This window comes from Penicillium expansum (assembly GCF_000769745.1).
Source record: "Penicillium expansum strain MD-8 chromosome Unknown contig159, whole genome shotgun sequence".
NCBI lineage: Eukaryota > Fungi > Ascomycota > Eurotiomycetes > Eurotiales > Aspergillaceae > Penicillium > Penicillium expansum.
Genome location: NW_015971418.1, coordinates 142,938 through 160,023, shown reverse-complemented (window position 1 = coordinate 160,023; position 17,086 = coordinate 142,938). Strand labels below are relative to the sequence as shown.

The 17,086-nt window shown below is 50.7% G+C and overlaps 7 protein-coding genes across 7 annotated transcripts; 3 read left to right on the top strand and 4 right to left on the bottom strand.

Annotated features, from left to right (window-relative positions):
- Window positions 1-1,119: 1,119 nt before the first annotated feature.
- Window positions 1,120-3,814, bottom strand: PEX2_048930 (exocyst subunit SEC10; the record flags this gene model as incomplete). Its single annotated transcript, XM_016742168.1, has 2 exons — window positions 1,120-1,605; window positions 1,658-3,814. The coding sequence occupies 2 exons, from the start codon at window positions 3,812-3,814 to the stop codon at window positions 1,120-1,122; spliced, it is 2,643 nt and encodes an 880-aa protein (XP_016595246.1).
- Window positions 3,815-4,215: 401 nt separating this feature from the next.
- On the top strand, window positions 4,216-5,362 carry PEX2_048920 (ditrans,polycis-polyprenyl diphosphate synthase; the record flags this gene model as incomplete). Its single annotated transcript, XM_016742167.1, has 2 exons — window positions 4,216-4,717; window positions 4,794-5,362. 2 exons carry the CDS (start codon window positions 4,216-4,218, stop codon window positions 5,360-5,362), a joined length of 1,071 nt encoding a protein of 356 aa, XP_016595245.1.
- A 1,163-nt stretch (window positions 5,363-6,525) lies between these two features.
- On the bottom strand, window positions 6,526-7,396 carry PEX2_048910 (uncharacterized protein; the record flags this gene model as incomplete). The annotated part of the gene is made up of 2 exons (XM_016742166.1): window positions 6,526-7,246; window positions 7,302-7,396. The coding sequence occupies 2 exons, from the start codon at window positions 7,394-7,396 to the stop codon at window positions 6,526-6,528; spliced, it is 816 nt and encodes a 271-aa protein (XP_016595244.1).
- Window positions 7,397-7,714: 318 nt separating this feature from the next.
- PEX2_048900 (repressor protein) lies at window positions 7,715-10,287 on the bottom strand (the record flags this gene model as incomplete). The annotated part of the gene is made up of 2 exons (XM_016742165.1): window positions 7,715-7,990; window positions 8,053-10,287. 2 exons carry the CDS (start codon window positions 10,285-10,287, stop codon window positions 7,715-7,717), a joined length of 2,511 nt encoding a protein of 836 aa, XP_016595243.1.
- Window positions 10,288-11,002: 715 nt separating this feature from the next.
- PEX2_048890 (uncharacterized protein) lies at window positions 11,003-11,224 on the top strand (the record flags this gene model as incomplete). Its single annotated transcript, XM_016742164.1, has 1 exon — window positions 11,003-11,224. The coding sequence occupies one exon, from the start codon at window positions 11,003-11,005 to the stop codon at window positions 11,222-11,224; it is 222 nt and encodes a 73-aa protein (XP_016595242.1).
- A 1,246-nt stretch (window positions 11,225-12,470) lies between these two features.
- On the top strand, window positions 12,471-15,061 carry PEX2_048880 (putative C6 transcription factor; the record flags this gene model as incomplete). Its single annotated transcript, XM_016742163.1, has 2 exons — window positions 12,471-12,545; window positions 12,617-15,061. The coding sequence occupies 2 exons, from the start codon at window positions 12,471-12,473 to the stop codon at window positions 15,059-15,061; spliced, it is 2,520 nt and encodes an 839-aa protein (XP_016595241.1).
- Window positions 15,062-16,015: 954 nt separating this feature from the next.
- Window positions 16,016-16,855, bottom strand: PEX2_048870 (uncharacterized protein; the record flags this gene model as incomplete). Its single annotated transcript, XM_016742162.1, has 4 exons — window positions 16,016-16,163; window positions 16,228-16,350; window positions 16,547-16,670; window positions 16,738-16,855. 4 exons carry the CDS (start codon window positions 16,853-16,855, stop codon window positions 16,016-16,018), a joined length of 513 nt encoding a protein of 170 aa, XP_016595240.1.
- Between the last annotated feature and the right edge of the window lie 231 nt (window positions 16,856-17,086).

The window sequence follows — 17,086 nt, the reverse complement described above, 5'->3', positions numbered from 1 at the left end:
GTTGTGAGAAGACCTAACCTCAACTGAGGAAGGACCCAACAACTGCTCTGAACCGTGCCAACAGACTCGTTTTGTCCCCTACTATAAAGCAAAAGAGTTAGAAAGAGTTGATAACGAAAGAACCGGGAACAAACTAAAGCGGTACATACCTCGGAGATGCTAGGATATGGAATTTTCGCTTCTCTGAGATCTTGGTACTTTTCCGATCAGCCATTGCAGTCCACCTCGGGCTTCTTTATTGCTTTGCCTTTTCGGTCACTCATATGACTTGAAGTTTGCGTTCTGTTTTTATTTCGGTTTGTTCTTGATAGAGAAGAAGAAGCGTTAGCAATGGTTACTCGGAAGGGGACCGGGGACAGCTCAAGACTATACGTACTTTGGCAAAGTTTGGATATGGCTCTTGGCCATAAAGTTATTCAACTTCGTCCAATTCATTCAGCTATGCTGGTTCATTGTCAAAAATGGACCCATGGTGCGAATGATTGTCTGTTAATTGAAGATGTACCTCGCATCATGATGCGACTAACTAGCAACAGCCTTTGCGTTGCGGGCTGGTTGATATCAGGATGCATGTCAACACCCAGCTTTTGCATTACAGAGTGGGACAGCTAGGCTTGTTTCCGCTCTGCTAGGCTGTTGCAAATGAAAAACCATGCAGATACCCAGCAGTGAAGTATGTTGAACCTGTACCGGCATTCTCCAGCAACAGGGTTCTGCATTAGGAGTTGCATTAAGATGCCACCACCCGGAATGCCAACACCGGACGTGTGTAGCCAGATGTTATAGAATGGGCTGTCACAGGGGAGTGTCAGCAGGGAAATTTTGGAAGGGGGGTGGGGAGGAGGGAAGGTTGGCATGTTCCGGATTTTCTGTCTAGATCCTTCCGGAACATTTGCAACGCGCGTTCAGGCCTATTACATCGGTACTTAGACGGTACTGCATGATATACAGGGAGATCTAGTTATATGTTATCTTCATGGTGTTCAAGGTAATCATAGAGCAAGAATAGAAATGCATGCATTATCATTACGCCGGTCTATGTATTCCCTAGTAGAAACAATACGCTCCCACCAAATCAAAAACAACAGGGTATAAACATCACAGACCAAGATATCCCCCTTACAATGCATTGAGAACCTGCTGCATCGCAAAGGTATTGGAGTCTTCGCGACGCGAGACATAAGCTCGCACTTCCTGCACACTTAACTTACCCTCCTGGGTAGTATTGCGTCCCGAGCCCCCAGGTCCAGGTCCACCAGTTGTACCACTAGCAGCACCACCACGGATGCGTTCGCGGAGAGCCTCAGGCCCAACCACGAATAGACTGCCAACTTCCAGTAGCACGTCCAGCGCGCCACCGGGGCCTTTGGTCTCGTCGTCGATGTCCCAAGATCTGAAAAGGTCTGCATATTGCGTCATGTCTTTAGTTACCATTAGACCACCAGGACCGCTGACGGAGAACCGTTTGAAGTGTTCGAGGAGGAGACCGCGAATTCCGAGGGCTATCTCGGTCAGCACTTGGCGCACGTTGGCACCGCTAGATGGGAGAGAGGTGCGCGCGGTGTTGTGGAGACGGGTTAGGAATGAGGTGATTGATGCGCAGGTCTGTTGGGATTAGTGGGGTTCTTGGAGGGAGAAGATATCGGATGGAACGTACTGGGGTCTGCAGCATCTCTAACCATGCGGTGTTATCACTCTCCCTTGGTCGGAAGTCGTTCTTCTTCTGGTTAGATAGCAATCTGCTAACCCAGGCGAATGTGGCGTCAATAGTTTTCTGCTCGATAGTGTTGATTTTGTCCTCGATGCGCGAGGTAGTTTGGCTGGTGCGCTTCTCCATATCCCGGCGAGTAGTGATGCTCGCAGCTGATAGAGGGAGAAGGACCGCATGAATACACATCACCATCAATGTGGTAATACTGATTGTAGTGCGAGCCGAGAAGAGATAGGAGAAGTCGGGCTCGGCCTTGCCGGATTCTTGCGACGTAGCCGCTTCCAGAGCGGCGTCTAGACAGACATCCACATATCCCTCTCCCATCGCGAGGAGAAGTAGGTTGAGCAAGGCGGAAACATCTTTGGGTGTGTCGCTGTTCACACTGAGCTCGAGTCCCCGGCCCACAGCCTCGGCCAGCCACTTCAGCATCCGTTTAGCGTCGCTGAGATTGGGTTGTCCATCTTCTTCTGTGAGCTTGATTTCGGTCAATCGAGTTGTCTCCAGCGTATCGCCTATTTTGGCTACACCGAGCAGGACTTTTCGCTGGAAGGGTGAGACCTCTGATGAGTCCAGCCGACTGATAAATGCATCTCGTGTAGTCGAAAGGAGTTCTGACCCAGCTCGGGATAACGAGGCCATGAAAGTTGTTGCCGCCTTCTTGCGGCGGGCATGGTAAGAGGTGAATCTGAACAAGACCGCATTGAAAAGTTCTTCTAACGTCCGCTTCTCGCGTTCGATGTAAGATGATCCAACGAAATAAGGAACAAAAAGCTCCTCCAACTGCTGATCTAGCAACACAGCTGTCTGAGAAGAAACGGGATCCGGATGCTCAGTCAGCCCATGTGACTTCAAATCTTCGATTAGGGCACTGATATAGCCACGGGAGCTTTGTAGACAACGGAGGAATGCTAGTGACGATACACCAGCCGCTTTCTCAAGCACCATTTCCAGCCGCTGCTGGATAGATTGCTGGAAAACTCGCTGTAAGAACTTGCCCAGGACTTGCTCATAGTAAGGGAAGGCCCTCCGAATAATAGCAGACTCCTCTTGAACCACAACCTTAACTTCATCGACCAACGATTGGAGACTGGATTCAACTCCAGGAAGCTCCGCGTCCGGATCTGCCAGTTTTTCCCACGACTCCGGGTCGCCACCGACTTCCTCCGTAACCAGCTGGCTGCGTTCAATAAAGAACTGATGCTGGTTGACGAATAATGCAATAACACTTGCACCGCTATTGAAATCCTGCAACACAGTCGCGCAATCCCTCATACCGTCAAAGTTAGCCTTGCGGTAGAAATCGTCAAATTGCTTCAGCAAATCCTTCTCCAGCGTCTCAGAGAACTTCTCGATAATCTCTCGCGTATTCCGCCGCGGTGTGCTGCTCTCGCTAAGATCCTCGGACGAAGAGCTATTCCCGTACCCACCATTCGAGCGAGCCCGATGTTCCTGCCAGCTCTGCGGGTCCAGCCGTTGACTGATACGCAGCAGTTGGCGCGCAATATGTGCGGAGCGCACCTTGGCCTCTCCCGTGCCAGATCGCCGCAGGCCCTCTAATAACGAGATCTCGCCCCGATTGCATACGCCGTCCCAGCATTGGATGAGGAAATGGGCGTCCAGAGCTCGTCGTCGCTGTCTGTCTAGCTCCTCTAACCGCTTTCCTGTTTCGACTGCCATGTTCCCGGTCCCTGCTGGATTCTCGCGGCCGGGGGCATTTAGAGACGTGTCAAGCTGTTGAAAGTTTTCGATGGTGTGGCGGAGCTTCTGGCCGAGGGTGTTGAGGTTCTGACTGTGTTGCGCTTCTGCGCGTCGAACGGCTGCTGATAGTTCATTCTCGCGGAGCTCGAGGTCTCCGGAGAGCTCGCTTAGACGACGTTGGGCGCCTTCGAGGGTGCGGATGAGGGGTTTGGGGTCGAAGGGTTGGTTGGCAGCGCCGGTGGTACCGGCTAGTGAGCGACGGTTGGAGATTGCAGTGTCGGAAAGGGCTTCAATGAACTCCTTTACTATGAAGTCCCGGCTAGAGAAGTCTTCGAGGGTGAAACTGGGCCCTTGGGGGAATACGGTGCGGGCGGAGTTCGTGGTGATGGATGCATTGTCCATCATGATTGATAGTGGACAGACATGAGCTGCCTGCAGAGCTGGACAATGGTGTCTCCTCTTCCTCGGACTGTTGTGGGAGTAATTGAAGTGATTGAAAGAGGGAATCCGGGGAAAGCTGAGGGAGACGACGGATTTGGTTCGGGGAGATTTACTGCCACGCACATATTCTATACACCCGTGGACGTGTATACGTATACCGAGGCCAATACTAGGCAGAGATATTTAGTCGAAGCTGAACTCGATATATTAATAGAAATAGAAATAAACAATACCTTGAAATACCTTGGAATACTTTGAAAATAGCCACAATAAGAACGTTCAATCATTCTGTATACCTGGTCACCAATTCCATCGTACAACCAGAACATCCACTCCTCCACTTCCCTCCTTCACCCACCACAACAATGGTCTCCCAACGAGATCGCGAGATCCTACGCGACGATCTACGCGCCCGCGGCACAAAACTAAGCGTAGAAGAGCGCGAAGCCCTCCTCAAGAGTTATCTCCCCGACCCCGCCGAGCTACGACAGAAGCCAGCTCCCCAAGCCACTGCCAGCGAGCGCCGCAAAACGCGCAAAACTCCTGTCCGCACATTCCTCAAGTCGCAAACCCATTACCTCACCTATGCCTTTACGCATATTATCTTCGGAATCGTGGTCCGTCTCCTGCAGGCGTACCATGCCGTCGTCGATCGCATTTTCGCAATCGTCTATCACCACCACCGCACCCCCGAGCTGATCCGGAAAGATGTAAAGAATCTCAAGCGCTTGCCGCAGCATCTGAGTACAATTCTCACGCTGCGGAAGGAAGATGATGCTCTTGCGGTGTTGATGGATGAGGTTGCTGAATTGGCGGCGTGGAGTTCGTGCTCGGGAATTTCCCAGCTCAGTGTATACGAGAAGTCTGGTATGAAGATCTCCTCTCTACTATTAACTCTCTCGGCAATATACAAGATATGCAGTAATACTAATCCTCTATCCAGGTGTCCTGAAATCCTGCATCCCAGCCCTCCACCAAATAATCACCACCAAACTCGCCTCCTACTACGGCACCCCGAGCCACCAACCAATTCTCCAAGTTTACGCCCCTCACCACCCAGTTCACCGCAGCGCACCCATCACAAAAAACACCGACACCACAAGCCAACCCCAAACCCTGACAATCCTCCTCCTCTCCTCAACGGACGGCCGCGAAACCCTCGTCGACCTAACCAAGACCTTGGCGGAGATGAGCCAGAATGGCAAGCTTTCCCCGGAAGATATCACGCCAGAGTTGGTCGACGCGGAGATCAGCGAGATCACTACGCAGCCACTGTCTATGGACCCCACGCTGCCAGATACAGTGCTCAAACCCGAGCCGGATCTGTTGCTTGTTTTTGGACCGTTCCTTAAGCTCGATGGGTATCCGCCTTGGCAATTGCGGTTGACGGAAATGTATTGTACTGGTGGACGCAGTCATGGACTTAGTGGGGATGGAGAGGCGGTGGAGTACCAAGGGTACATGCGTGGTCTTTGGCACTTTGCTGGGGCCCAGATGAGGTTTGGTAGGTAGGGTAGCTAGAGGGATTGGGGATTGAGGCTGATATTGAGATTGAGAAGAAGTAGGTTTGTATGTGGATGAGCATGGGGTTTTTATTTTGGCTATACCCTCACCATATTCCTGTTATGTTCTATGGTCTTCATTTCTAATAGCATTGATGCATTTACTTGATGTTTCTATACTCCGTATATCTGTTCTAGTATCAGCCTCCAGTCTATAGTGTTACTAGGGTGGCAGCCTGACAAAACAAAGAGCAATAGAAATACTCTATCTGAGAGTGTTTCATCTAACTGCTCACAATTAATTGGATTGCCAGGAAGCTCCCTAGCGTGCACATGATATATAGGGTCTATCCCATAGTGTGTATCTGTATATCTGTATACACCCTACAGCAAGACACCAAGAATGCCAGGAGAATTAATCACCACACACTATTAGTATATATATTCAAATGAGAATTTTTCTAAAAAAAAAATAGAAAGGAGGGAACGGTCTCCCTCGGAAGGAGAGATAACGGTATAGGGGATAGTTGGTTTATCCCATTTAGCTTTGCCCATTAAAGAATGGATGTCTCATTCGCTGAAACGCACACGCGAGCTCCGATGGACAATATCTCCCGTTGGAACCAGGCAGATATAGATTTTTTCGTCGCAGATATGGGTGAGACTAAGGGCTTACCCGCTTAGTCTCCTCATACCTGGACAATATATATAGGCGTTGTTCTTTTACTTATGGGACTATGAGTCCTTTTTTGGTATATAGATGTCTGTCTTCACTTTTGCTCTCACTTTAATTTAGTTTCACTTAGTCCTTATATTTAGATGTAAACTGAGAACAGTCTATTCCATGTTGTATACACATAGAGTTGGAGTACAGAGTATACAATATGATATCATTATGCTATATGCTATATCAAATAAATAAAAGATCATCAATTCGCCATGCTGCATGTCCAATATAAATGCCAAAAAAAGATCCACCTCAATTCCAGCCAGTTCCTCTAGTCCAGTCCAGTCCCAATATCAAACTCCGAAAAGAAAGCCACCCCAAAAAGAGCAGCAGAAACAACCTTGAGGTTGCAAAGAAGGTTATACCGTAGTTTCGTATGTGCCATTCTGTCATATCCACCTTCAAGCCTCCCCCAGAGGCGAGTAAATCAACTCCGTATATAACCCTCACCCGGTCATATCCTCATGCCGCATATCATCCAAAGCCCAATCAGACGGAATATTCGCCGCAGCCCACGAGCCCGCACCACGCACGCAGTCAAGACAACGCACAATCTCCGCTCCGGTCTCGGTGACTTCCTCCACAGCACAGCGGGAGCAAACTTTCCTCCTGGGCGCCTCGCTAGTATTGTAGCTGCCGTCGTCGGTTGAGTTCGTGTGCATGTGCATACGCACTTCTGGCAGACCGAACGTTCCGCCGCAGGATGCGCTATCGCATTGCCGGAGACAGATGAAGCATGCCCGTTCGTGGCAGAGATCACAGTCTGCGTAGGCGTCGAGTACTTGGCGGGTTGTTGGGCGGCGATGGCAGATGTGGCAGGGGCGGAGCGCGGAGGGGGAGGCGGATTGTTGCGCTGGGTAGTGCAAGGGGACGAGGGTTTTGGGGGAGACCGGGGGTGAGTATGGGTCTTGGTTTGGGGCGCCGTAGACGTTTGGGGAGAGGTGGATTGGGGATTGTTGGTGTTGGAGTTGATGTGGGTGCTGGAGTTGATGTTGATGCTGCTGGGATGGCAGTGTAAGATAAGGGCCTTGAACATGTCGGCGCTTTCGAGGGAGGCAGCGTGGTCGGAAGGAGATGTCTGTTCCGTCTGGGTGTCGTGATAGAGGCAATGAGCAGCCACCGTCGTATTCGGGCCGATCGACTCGGCAGGATGGGACATATGTTGTTCTGCTGATCATATTAATCAATCTATTCACCCCGAGAGAAGCATTGTCAGACTTACGAACGTGCTAGAGTCCTCGGCTCCTCATGGTCCCACTTTCGTTTCTTCCATGTTGCCGTTATCGAGTCGGTCTGCTCGGGCGAAAACCCTGGCATTGGTGGTATACCGTATTCAAGCCAATTTGAATATAATATAGATGGCTAGGAACACACTAAGGAAGCCTCAAGGGAAGTCTTTGAGTGAAGTGAAGCTGACGAGGAGACCCAAACAAAAGAAAGCCCAGATGTGAGTCGGGCGGTGTGCCGATAGGAGAGTGTTAGTGTTATCAGCTCACGTTCCCGTGACGATTGGCCTTGAGAGATTAGAGTGATCGAGTCTCGTCTTGGTATTAACTGTTTGAGATTGTTTTATATATACAGAACTGACCAAAGAAGTCAGGAAAAGATCACAGCCATACCCCAAAAAAACCCCTTCTACTCCTTTTCCCAAGTCACCGGAGATCCAACACCATCCAAACGAGCCTGAATAGTTTTCTCGTCGAAACGCCCACTTTCACCCACATAATTGCGTAGAACCTCATAGGTCATAAGCCGCCGAGGTGCTTTGCGACCTGTCATCAACTCGAACTGAGCAATGCCCTGTTCGGTTACATTTTCCAATCCGTCAGACAAGACCCAAGGCCGTCCAGTCTCGCTCCGGACTCGGCGCATTTGTCGTAGAAGTGGTGTATCGAGGGGTTTATAGGCCAACTATATCCAATTAGTACGTGTGACAAGAAAAACACACCCCCCGGAGGGAAGAAAAAGCTCACCTCGAGTATCACACCCCCAGTAGAACTCCCAAGCCACTGCACCGGCATTTCAAAGTTCGCCGGTGGTTCATCTCGGTCTGGATCAGCCGGTACACAAGACGCAACGAGACTAGGCTGAGCAGCGTCCGCGGGCCAGTCCTCCTGAAGCGAGTGCAAGACACAAACTACCTCAGCCGAGTCCACCTGCGACGACGCCCAGGAGTTGAAATGGCGCGCGACTTCCTCGGCACGCGACTGCGTGCGATTGTAGATGAAGATCTTCCGACACCCAAGTCGGAGCATGGCGTAAATGGCGGCCCGCGCCATGCCGCCCGCGCCAATAACTAGGCCTGTTGTTTTCGCGCTGATTGCGTTGCGCGGCGAGAGATGGCGCCTGATACACGTCATTATCCCGACCCAGTCGGTATTCTCACCGTACCAGCCCAACACGCGCCCGGCTTGATTGCGTCGACTGGCTTGTTCTTGGAGTGGGTACATCGTTCCGTCCGCGTGTCCGCGGAGCGGCATGATCGTGTTGATTGCCCCGATGGCTTCGGCGTGTCGGCTTTTCGAGGCGAGCTTTTGGTACACCTGTACGCGCCATGGCTGCACGATGCTGGATCCCCCAAAGTGTGGATCTCGGCCTAGTCGGTCTAATACTGCGAGAGAGGGTGACTCTGGGATGCTGTAGGTGTGGCCCATGCCACAGTGTTGGTGTGCCGCATTGTGCATTGCCGGTGATAGACTGTAGGCCACGTTCTCTCCGTAGATGTAGAACTTGAGCGGATCGAGCACGTAACTTTGGAAGAGTGCGCGGACGGCGTCGCGAGAGGTTATTTGCGGGTCGTGTTTATTCTCTACGGACTGGGTTATCGCTGGATGTGTTACTGCAGTGAGGATCGAGTTGAACACTTGTGAGGTGCGGCCTAGGGCGCCGATGTTATAGGCGATGAGCGGTGGGTGATCTCCCGGGAGCGATCGGATTTTATTGGTAAATTCAATCACAGCGGCATTGTCCTCGCGCTTTGTTGCGACTCGGAGGAGGCGGACGAGCTGACATCCGAGCTTTTCAGCTTCATTGTAGATGGCGACGCAGCCCGCGCTGTCCCATGTAGTGGGGGAAGATGGTTCAAAGATCTGCTGGCCGATGATTTTGGTATTCCCACGACCTTTGATAGTCCCAGCCAGCCGGGATCGGTCTTGAGTCAAGTCTACAACAAGATATTCCACACCTAGCCGTAGAGCATGCTCGAGTATATCAAAGTAAGGCCGAGAAGAAGAGGCGGCTGGTTTTGGGGACCCGATGCCGGTGGAGGAGGTGTCAACGGAGAGAATCACAGGCGTCCGCGCATTTCGACGTAGGACCGAGACCTGTTTGCTGACGGTGGCTGCCGTATCTGGGCTCCAGCGATCGACACACAGCTCGATGGCATCTCCGCCAGACTCCAGCTCAGTCAGGTTGACATTGTCGGCGATAAGATCTGAAGATCGGACAAAGATAGCATGGGTGAAAGAGCGCAGTTCTGGTGGCGTCTCTAGCAGAACGAACGGCGAGTCATAGCTCGAATAGTTCACATCGAGTCCCGTAATGAACTGTACAAACCGCGTAAAATCCTCTTTCACCTCTTGCAACTTGAAAGAATAATCTGCAGAACGGCGATCTGGGCTCCCATCGTCCGACGCACGCGTCCGATCCTCAAGATTATAGAATTCGAAATTCGAACACATCCGATGCATTGGGTCTCCCTCCCGGAACAACCGCACCGCCTGATCCTCTAAACCGAGCAATTGCTGGATGCGATCGATATCGCGCAGCAGATGGACCACTGGGTTGGTCCGGGCATAACGACGCAGATGATCCTGCACAGGTCGCGTCAGACTAGCCAGCCCACACTCCATGACGCAGCCCGTGCGGTGGTTATCTAGCATCATCTTCAGAACTTCGATATCCCGGCGCTGAAATTCCTGGCTGCCATACCGCTTGAGGTATTCCTGTCGCGTAACGCCCGTGACTTCTCGGAAGTAGTGGTCTTCGGTAATGAAGCGTCGCTTTAGCGCGGTCGCGGCGACGAAGCCTAGCGAGCGCTTGCCACATCCGCGGATGCCGATCAGGACGAGGGATGCATTGGGAGCAAATGTGCGAGGGGCGGACTCCGGGCGGAGCATGGTGGAAGAGGAGGATTCCTTGGTGGCACATGCGGGGATATCGGACTTGGCGTCAATCGTAGGGGGAATGGAGGGTTTGGGATCGAGCATGGTGAAAGGCGATGAATTAATTGGGGTCTATGTCGAGTGAACGAGCGCCATGATCAGATGCACTCGAGGCATAGAATCGCATCCAAAAATCGAATGCGGGATGTTGAGAAGTGATGAACAGGAGTGTTCATGTAGACAATAATAGATAGGGCAATGTATGGAATCTGAAATTCAAGTATGTCAGTAGAACAATACCTAGGTATGTTGTATACCCCAGATAATATGCCAAAGTTCGTGAATGTTCCCCGGAATGGGAAGAACTGGGAACTTACCGGTCAGATTGTTTCCCGGCAAAAGGCTTTTCCACCAGATCTCTCGTAGACATCTCCATCTCGGCAGTGGACTGAACATCATCTCATATTCTAAAACTAGACGACATAACTTCCCTCTTCAACTGAAAATTGCCGTCTACTTGCCCCCGTATCTACAAGGATATAGACGATCGATCGTACCCTGGATAGCGGTGTTTTGGATTATAATGAGATAGTCTGCCTGATTGACTAGTGAAAACTATGCTAACATTATATATAGTAGAATAGGAGGTGCTACAAAAATAGGTCGGACTAAGAATCACCATAGTCATCAACCCAAGCGCTACAGCGAATGTAGTCTTGACCGACTCTTTGTTCCACATTCCTCTACTCGTCCCTTTATCACTCATGCACGAGAATTCATTTTCTGAGCCAAGCGAGTCATTCTACCAGGGCCTTGTCATATGCTGGAGCTAGAAGCCTTGAGATACGTCGCTGAACACACATCAATTCCTGTCCCTAAAGTCTTCAACACCCACTATCATGATGATAGGCTCTATATCGAAATGGAGTTTATCCGTGGAATGAGCCTCGAGAAAGCATGGCACCGCGGCTACCTGTCGCAAGATCAAAAGAAGCACATCATCAACCAGGTTGCGAGCTATACTAGCCACAAGAAGGAATAGTTGCATCGGCGACATTCGATAAGGCCTTCGATCACCGAGTCGGATGTTGGACTTTCGGGCCGTTTATGAGCCATGGAGGATTTCACTCATACCTTCGAGCGGGCATCCCTGCGGAATCATTGGGTCTAGAGGTCACCGAATGCCACTCCCGTCATTACCGGAGCTGCTTTACTCATGCAGATCTAGCCCCTCGAAATATCATGGTGGATAATGGGGAGGTCTCTGCGATCGTTGATTGGCAATTTGGCGGCTAGTACCCAGAATATTGGGAGTATACCATACGGAGGTAGTAGTGGCTACAATATGATTGTTGTTGCAGAGATGAGAACCAATCAGCCCCCGGCCTTATACTGTCCCTATCATGAAATAAGCCCACAATAAACTTATGTCTAAATTATTTCGGTGTTCCAGACATATTTTGCGTCATTCAATACTAAAGAAAGGATCAGCGGTCATTCTGGGGATTTAATATACTATTTGCTGGTTTCAGTCCATAACAAGATGAATTTGCTCGAGATGCAATGTAAACTGAAAGTTACGCAGGGCCTCCCACGCTGCTCCAGACATATGAATAGGTGTATATTTACTATGGAATTTAATATATACCTCCACCTTCCTGCATATTTGACACAATCCTTCCTTTATTGATGCTATCCCGCGACAACTACCTTCCAATGTATATAGTCCTAATCGGGTTAAGCGCCGTCGGCTTGAGTCGGCTATAGACCGGAATGTCTACCGTGATGCCTTAATGCCTTAGAGCCTTGATGCCTTGACGCCTTAATACTTTAATGCCTTGCATCATTAGACAGTTACTAACTCATCAGTGCCAAAAATATATAGAATACTAGTCCGATATATAAATCTCAGGCACCTTCTGTTGTACAGTAAGTCACTATGGAAATGTGGGATAACTGTGGGGACGTGGAGATCCCCCCGATAATTCCGAGTGCCTTCACATCCCGAACTTCGCGTCCGAGATCCTCCTTCGGCCTGCCTAACTGTGACCTTTGCCGTGGAGGCTAATTACATGGTAGCTTGCGTTAGACTCTGCTCCTCCACTTTTCTATTTGCGGTCATACTCTTCTTCGACCCCATTCCGAGTTTCGGCTTCTTTCCTATACGGCCCGACCTTGCATTACTCTCAACTTGATTCCGCGATTCCGTGAAGTCTCAATTAAGATAGAGCTGCTGGTCCCCTTATTTCCTCTACATGGCGCGTCATCCGCGCTAATAACCCCTCTTCATGGATGAGGGATCAGATAAGGCCCCTCGGCGCAAGAGGGTCTCCCGAGCTTGCGATCGCTGTCGCAGTAAGAAAGTGAGTCGCGTCCGGCTATGTTCTTTCCTCATATATTTCATTTGCCCAATCTAACGTCTCGGCGATTCTAGGATAAATGCGACGGCATTCGTCCCACTTGTTCTGCCTGTCAGACATCGGGCCAGTCCTGCTCCTACGACCCTCATGCGAAGAAACGCGGTCTCCCCGAGGGCTACGTCCGTGGCTTGGAAAAGTTGTGGGCGCTGTCAATCTGCAACATTGACGGGTTCGAGGATACCATGCTGGCCATGCTAGGAAACACCGCCGAGTCCGCCAGTCGTCGCGAGAAACTGATGTCAGTGTGGTCGGACGATAGTTCCTCGGAGAGTTTACACGAATCTTGGAAAACGAGTCGGCTATTCGGGGCGCTGGAGAAAATGCTCTCTAATTCGGATGCGCCCGGGCCGGCGACCGGGAAGCGATCGCGTAACCCGCAAGGAGATGGTTCTGACGGTCAATGGGGGTTCCGAGTTGCTCGCACTTCCACCTCGCTCGGCCCAGGTGCTCCGCGTGTAGTTGAGCCCTTTGCCGTATCGCCAGGTGTAAAGCGGGCTCGATTGTCGAAAGAGTCGGATGGTCGGGGTATCCCTGGACCTAATCCCCACACACTGCAGTTGCCGCCTCAGACGTCGCAGCTGCTCGATATCTATTTTGCAGTCACGCATTCATGGTTTCCCGTCGTCGCGAAGCATAACATTCTTCGTGCTTCTTACCTTTATGCCAACTCCCCTTTCTCTATTGCCACGATTTCACCTGGGTCCGGTGATCACGCCGCTCTGTGGGCAATCTTGAGTTACACCATCACTCAATCGCGAACAATTCCACGGGCTGGTCCTGCTGGAACAGTCGCTCTGGCGAAGGAATACTATGCCGTCTCGCGAAACATCATCCCCACGGAGAAAGAGCGTTACGAACCTGGCCATATTCAGGCATTGCTGCTGTTGACTTTAGTGAATATGGGTCTTGAGGATTGGACCGCAGCTTGGCTGTTGAGCGGCCAAGCAGTGCGTATGGCGATTGCCATGGGTCTTGGGACTGTTTCCGACAGCCGGCGGTCTGACGAACTCAGACAAGGCAAGGCAGTCTTCTTGGGCTGCTTTGTAGTCGATTCATTGCTATCTTTCCGTCTTTCACGGAGTCCAGCCATGCCTCCAAGCGACCTTACGGCAGTGGGTCTTCTGGAAGAGGATGGATTGGAGGAGTGGAACTCTTGGGTGGACGTTTTACCACCACCCACGGGTGCTCCACAGGGCAGCAAGAACACACCGCGCCGTGGACCACTCTTGGCCCTGAGCTGCTTCAACCGCTTGGTTGAGTTGGCGAGTGTTCTCAATAAGATATCCCGTCACATGTCTTCAGGATACAATATGGCCACCTTTGCGCAGCAATTGGTCATGGAGCTTAAGCAGTGGGATGATTGCCTACCTCTGGGATGTCGCCTGATTGGACCGGAAAGCATATATCCAGAACGGCACTCAGCCTTGCTTCCTCATCAGAGCTACCTAGGGTTGACCTATGTCGCCACCTTGCTTTGGCTCTATTTGCAATTGATGTCGGGTGAGCAGGGGTTGCACCGTTCACAGCGCCCAGCCACAGAGGGGGCCAAGAAGCTCCTTTATCGAGGGCTCTCTATGCTCACTCAACACTTGGAAAACTTCTCCATGTGCGGTCTTCCACCGCTGTTTGAGCTGAGTCTTCGCACAATTGCGGAGCAAGCGTTCAGACTTCGGACCACTGCCGACTCATCGGACACCTTCCCCTTTGTCAGATGGGTAGACGAGCTCCGACACAAAACGACAGCTTTCACCACCACATGGCCGGCCTATGGATCTTTGGTTTCTACCATGGAGAGGTGGCAGCACTCCAAAGATGTTGGGGGGTCATCCACTTTCCCGAGGGCGGTCGGCCTCCCATTTTCGGGTGCACCCATGGTAGGCCCCATGCACCCCCCAGGCGGAGGTCGCAATTTACCCCAGAACGGTGAAGGAGATTACACCTCTTCTATCCTTGGCATCAGTATGCCAGTCGATGGGCAATCTTTGACTCCAAAGGACACTGTAATGGAAAACACAGATCTAGGCATGACAGAAGTGGCACTACACCACTCAAGGGAAGTACATCCTGGCCTACCAGACAAGATCAATCCGCGCAGCAGAGCGGATTCAGTGTATGGCACATCCAGCGCACAACATCAACAGCCACAACCCCAAACCCCCGATTCGACGACTTCAAACCCAATGATGCCTGGAAACATCGCTTCCGTCGGGGATATTGACGCCATCTTCAAAGATCTCGCATACCTGGATACCACTGAATGGTCCACGAACCGCGAGGCCGGCCTGAAGGATTTTGGGTTCTTGGACGATAGCACATTCCAGGCGTTCTGCCACGATCCGGATCGCTTGGGCGGATCACAGCCACTGGTTCATCCCCCTTCTATAGCTGATATTTGGCCGCCGCCTGGGTTCTTCCCAGAGACGTTCCAGGAAGTCCCTGAAGAGTCTATGGGCGGCTGAGAGAATCTAGGTGTGATCTCGCTAGTTAGCTTTTAAAGACCATGTTGCTTCGGTCTACTCCAACTTCCTTGAAAGGCCATCGCCTGTTTTGGGGATTCCATTGGTCTTCTGGCCTGTCTACAGATGTACCTGTGCTTCCAGGCACAGTCGCCGCCTAAATGAAACTCGGGGATTTGCTTGGCCACATAATATCTATTTGGTATCTAATCACCCGCGGGAGATTCATCTCGGCGGCTTAAACTCCAACCGTCACACCCTCGGTATATGGAGAAGACTGTTGTTCGTCCCGCCTCACGAGAGACTGAATTCCACCAAACAATGTACATATACCCGCGCCATAGGATCATTTGAGGTCCAGCGCACCCGCGCTAGCGTAGTGGCTGAAGCCACGCTACAAATGAAACATTTCATCGAAAACACAAAATATTCAAGTCGTAAAGTAGAAAATTTCTATATAACTCTTGACATATTGTCATTCTATCTCTATTCAATGTACCTCAACCCACATCTCCAATCCACAAAAACCCTCTACCACACATTTCCAGCCGTCTGCTCCCTCTCCAACTTCTTAACATTAACATTCCTCCAAAACCACGTACAAAGAGTACAAAGAATACAAAGTGGCACAAAACAGACCCCCAACAATCGCCATCTTCCTCTGAACATCAGCCAGCATGAGCCCTAACAATAGCATCTCGCTCCCCAGTCCCATCGGCATACGACATCTGCATCACTAAATCCGAAAAGATGCTCACCGAAAGGTGCTTACTCTCCTGCGGCAGCCGGTTATACAACTCATTCTCGAGGATATTATTTCACATCCTGCCAGCAATGGCAGATCCCACTGCCGCTCCAATCGATCGAAATAATCCCCAGATCGCCATCAAAACTGTAATCTCTTGGTGTATTACCGTCGCCATTATCGCTAGTTGTCCGCATACAGTGAACAGGCAGCTACCGAGTCCCACGAGGATTTGGATCATTGTTAATATCCCGACGTGTGTGTCTGGTGCGCGGAACGGGACTAGCAGAGCTGTTCCTAAGAAAGATTGGGACGCCAGCCATGGCGGTCCATTTGAAGTCGCCGGTCCAGCTCATTACTCTGAGAGGTGGGTTTTGTTAGATTCTGTATAGGAGGGATGTGTGAGGTGGTGGGGTGCGCTTACAGGCTGAAGATAGGGCTGAAGACGAAAGAGGTTAGGGAGAAAGCGTTGAGGACGTAGTTGGCTGTCGTGATGTCGAGTCTGTTGACGACTTGTGGGTACGAGCTGAAGTAGTTGTTCCAAGTACTGATTTGCGGGTATTAGTATGTTGCTGGCTTTGGTGGTAAACGGCTGAAAATAGACTAGCCTTCACAAGCAGGAGATGAACATCACGTCGTACAGCATACATGAGCCGATCATTGTTGGCTCTTTCAGATACTTCCACGGGAGGAATTGTACTGATGAACAGTAGCGCTCCCATATGTAGAATGCGGGCACGCACGCTACCCCCAGGACTTCCATCGCGATGATGTATCCAGTCGCCCATCCGTTGGGGCCGTAGGAGGCGATGCTGAATGGGATCAGGATTAGAGAGAATGCCGCTGTGATCAAGATGATTCTGATGACTAGGTAAATCACACCTTGTTAGTCAAAATCAAACGCAAAAGGATTTACGTGTATGAAAATACGTACCATCAAACTCAATGAGATAGTAAGCGATAGACTGCCACCAGACACGCCCAGAACGAGTCTTCTCAAGAGTACCACTACTTTCAGCCTGACGTTGCATAAACAGCATCACTGCAGCCATGGGTATACAAAAACCAAGCCAGTGTGCAGATTCGAGTGTTTCTTCATGATCATGGCCTAGCACATCCTCTTTTTGAGATAGATACGTGAAAAGGTCGCCACTTTTGAGTTATTCCATTGATATAAAGAGCTGGCTAGGTCCTTCGTGCCATCCGAATGACTTAAGAAAAGCATCTTTCATACTACTTTAATCGGCACATCTTCTCAGGATAAATCTTCCTTCATAAACTAA